This window comes from Pelobates fuscus, chromosome 2 (assembly GCF_036172605.1).
Source record: "Pelobates fuscus isolate aPelFus1 chromosome 2, aPelFus1.pri, whole genome shotgun sequence".
NCBI classification, from domain to species: domain Eukaryota; kingdom Metazoa; phylum Chordata; class Amphibia; order Anura; family Pelobatidae; genus Pelobates; species Pelobates fuscus.
The window spans coordinates 139,560,347-139,564,509 of NC_086318.1; the positions used below are offsets into that span (position 1 = coordinate 139,560,347).

General features: G+C 39.9%; 1 protein-coding gene across 1 annotated transcript; it reads right to left on the reverse strand.

Annotated features, from left to right (window-relative positions):
• Nucleotides 1-1,377: 1,377 nt before the first annotated feature.
• On the reverse strand, nucleotides 1,378-3,633 carry HES1 (hes family bHLH transcription factor 1). Its single transcript, XM_063441073.1, has 4 exons — nucleotides 3,270-3,633; nucleotides 3,053-3,148; nucleotides 2,649-2,736; nucleotides 1,378-2,178 (listed from the first exon to the last, which is right to left on the reverse strand). Exons 1-4 carry the CDS (start codon nucleotides 3,375-3,377, stop codon nucleotides 1,655-1,657), a joined length of 816 nt encoding a protein of 271 aa, XP_063297143.1. The 5' UTR covers nucleotides 3,378-3,633; the 3' UTR covers nucleotides 1,378-1,654.
• Nucleotides 3,634-4,163: the final 530 nt, after the last annotated feature.

Consider the following 4,163-nt stretch of genomic DNA (forward strand, 5'->3'; position numbering starts at 1 on the left):
TATTGGGTTTCATTTCAGAGATACTATCATCTAAAAGACAAATACCTAAAAAGACTAAAAAGTTTATTTGAACGTTGGAAGTTTGAAATGAGTGGAAATCAGGAGATAGACTGGAAATCCTAAATGTGCACAATACATAGACTATAAAAATGATATAATAGCCTTATAGCATTGGTAATATGCATATATACAATCAGTGTATTAGAATGGTTTGTGTATATCCACATTCATTCCCTGACCAGTGAACACAGCAAAGAATAATGCTTGTGATTTTAGACAGGCGACAGGCTGGCTATGTGGGCCATTTGCCATAATGTGTGTTTCTATATGACTTTCTATATTGTAGGGATAGAGTAGCACTTACGTCGGTTTTCTGTAGTTTCTGCGTATAAATCGATCGACACATAAATCCCTGTCCCTGTACTTGCAGCGTGTGAGCAGATTTAAACGATCCTGAACACAATATTACTAATTGAATTGTGGAAACTTCTGAAATCTTGGTGTAGCCGACCAGACATCGCATTGCCCCCTAGCAGTGACTTGGTTAATACGCATGATGGGAGTTGCAATCCACAATGCAACTGGAAGTAGCATTGTTGATTGTCTGGGGAGACTTCAACTCCAAATGACCTCTTATTACAGAAATACTGAACATTTTGAGGAAGCTTAAAACTTCCCCCCTGCGGGGTATATATGTGCTGACTCACATTTCATGTCTGAGAAAATATGAATTGCTTCATCCTGGGCTAGAACACCTATAGGAATCCAGGGACCCAGATAACAGATAGCATTGGATCACATCGACTTTCTCCCGTTTACTAGGGGCTACTCCCACACACACAGTAAGTAGTAAGACTTGTACATTTAAAAAGGTAAAATTGTATTAACTTTGAAGAACGAGTAATTCGTTTAAAACCATCGTGAATTAATTGCCTTCAATAAGGGCAACAATGATGTGATATAAGATTGTTGCCTAGTCCCCTGACAGCAAATGGTTAAAATATTAACATGAATTTTATTGGAGCGCACCTGTTAGCAACTGCTTGATATATGCTTGTTGTATCAATGTCATACAAACACAATATTCCTATACTTATTATGTGCATGTGATATGTGTGGATTATTTAGTAAAACAAAAAAAAAAAAAATGAGATCATCCAGCGCTATTAAGTAACAATGGAACCCCTTGCGACTTATTAACACAAGTCATATTGATCAATGCATCAAAAGGTATCTGTGTTAGGAGATCTGAGAAATAAGAATCAGTATAGTGTGTTTTGACCCATCCCCACACACCAAACCATTTAAATCTTAATTTAGCCAATTTATTAAACAAAGTTTTTAAAAAAAGAAAACAGAACAAAATTTGTAAATTCATGAAAATACAATGTGCAGTTTTATTAAGTACAAGTAACACTTCCCAAAAATAGGAAGAAATTTTAAGAGCATAAATTCCATGTCTTTGGCATCATATGAAACCATTATTTCGTGTACAAAACGAAATATAAAAATGAAATCGTATAATACATTCAATATGTGCATTCAATATGAACATCTCCCATTTACAGACCAGTCCTCATTATACAAAATGATGGCTTACTCTATAAAACTAGTATGGCTTCCTATAAGAAAGTCCTTCAAAGTTCATCCTTCCTCACCAAGGTCTCCACACTGAGTCTGCATTGACTGAGGGCATTACAGAGGGCGACACTGCGCTTGGTGGTAGTCCATTGCCCACACTGGAGTTGGTGTACACTGGGATTACAGATCCGTTGTGTGGAAAGGCTGAGTTTGCGATCAAAAAGGCAAACTGTCCATCTGAGGCTGGCACCAGCTGGAAGCCACCATAGACTTTGCCAGCTTCTACAGGAGGACCACCCATCTTGCATGGAACCCCACCCAAAGGAGCAGGGCTGACTTGAGGAGCACCTCCTGGGAGCTGGACCAAGGGCTGTCCAAAAGTGGAGTGTGCTCCAGCTGTGGTTGGGATCTGTGGCTGTGTGGGGTAGTTCATGGCGTTGATCTGGTTCATGCAGTTAGCCAGATGTCCCAGGAGCCTGGTTCTCACGTCTGTGTTGACTCCTTCACAAGTAGACAGGAACCTTGTAACTTCATTCATGCACTCGCTGAATCCAGCTCTGTATTTCCCAAGTACTGATGGATCTGTACTTAGAGCAGCTGCAAGAAACAAAGCGACATTCGATTAGTACATTGTATCAAGAACCACAATATAGATCACATGTTTAGAACATTGCATTATATGTATCTCTGAGGCAATGTGTATTAATATATATCATATTAAACAGTGATATAACTCATATGATTTTCTGATCAGCCACTAATAGTAAGTCTATTACACCCCGAACCTGGAAACTTTGCTAAACTGGTTTATTATTTGTACAGTAAGTGTTCCCCGTACAGCCTGATATACAGAGATAAATCCGATTACCTCCCCGCAGTACCCACCCCTCCCTTCCCTGAGCAGTAACATGAGCTTCATGCTGCAGCTATAAATAATCCCAGACCGTGGGAAAGGCACAGAGAGCCAGCCCAGTAGAATGTATCTGAATGCCATTCAAAACCGCAGGCGGAAGTCTGGAAAAGATCAACCAGGGAGATGGGGGGAAAAGTACACACACAGCACTCACCAGTCATCTGAACCCTCTGCAGGTTCCGAAGATGCTTCACTGTCATCTCCAAGATATCAGCCTTCTCCAGCTTGGAGTGTCTCGAGCTCTGCAAACGCAAGAGAGGGGGTTAGCACTTCCAATAAATAGATCACAATTTTCATTACATTCTAAACACATGTGTAACTTGATTTATAATATATGGCATGGGTGCCTGTGATTTTATGAAACAGAGGAATTATCTTGGACATTAGTTTCTGTGAATAGCAACTCCCAGCACGCTGGGTACAATTATAGAGCTAGTTTGTTGACAGTTGCAGTCCCTAGAAACCATGTGTCCTAGGGAATATATTTCTCTCTCTGCATAAGATTTTTTTTTTTTAAATGCAATGTTCAAGCATTGTGACCAATAATGAAACACTTACATCTTTTTTCAAGGCATCCAAGATGAGGGTTTTGAGCTGGCTCAGACTCTCATTAATCCTTGCCCGCCTTCTCTTCTCCATTATCGGTTTGGAAGACTACAAACAAGAAAAAGACACACAGTGAGTGTGTGAATCAGCACAAGAAACACTTGAGGTGTAGATTTTTTTAAAAAATGTTTTTTGTAATATTTGAATTCTAGCCCAAACCTTCATTTACCTTTCTGTGTTCAGATGCAGTTTTGGGTTTATCCGGGGTGCTGGTCATGCTGGCTGGGGTAGCAGCCACGGGTGAAGAAGAATTTTTCTCCATCATATCAGCTGGCATTTTCTCCCAATCAAAATATATATATATTTTTTTATAACCCCCCAAAAATGTCAAATTCCCAAATATAAAAAAGAGTCCAGGTTTAGAGAAAAGGTGTATTTGTATTGAAATAAAGAGCAAATATCCAAGGGTAAAGAATCGCAAAGTGTCCAGGGGTGAGCAGGGGTGAGCAGTCCTGCTCTGGCTGTCTGGCTGGATGCCCTGAGTGCTAGTGAGCTGCCCTTTGCTTGGCTCCGGCTTTATATAGCGCTAACTGCACGCGAACGGCTCGTGTGAAACTTCCCAAACTTTCTTTCCCACAGTAACTTTCAGCCAATGGGAGAAGGGCACACGCGTGGGCTGCGCCAGGCCATTGGATGCAGGGCGTGGGCAACGCCGGCCAATGGCAATCAATAGCGACAGAAATGGGCGGAGCAATAGTCACTACCTGTCAGTCAAGCTACAAGACCGTTAACCCTTTGTGTATAGAGGTTGTAGCCTGAAGGGGCTAGCTCAACGTTCTGTTTGGAATGTATTAGAATATCAATACTTGCACATCAGCTTTGTATAAATGCAAGTAAATGGCTTTTCAGTGTTCCAATCATTACATGTAACAATGAAGTAGTTATATACACACAATCATTTACTAATTATTGTTTATTTTAATTAAATCATAGTAGGTCAGTTGGGATTCTGTATGTATACATAAAAAAAAAAATTGTAATTCATTTAACCATTATTCAAACATGCCACTTTATTTCTTATTTTGCATCAAAAGGAAAGAAATCTCTTTTTTCTGGTTTTCAA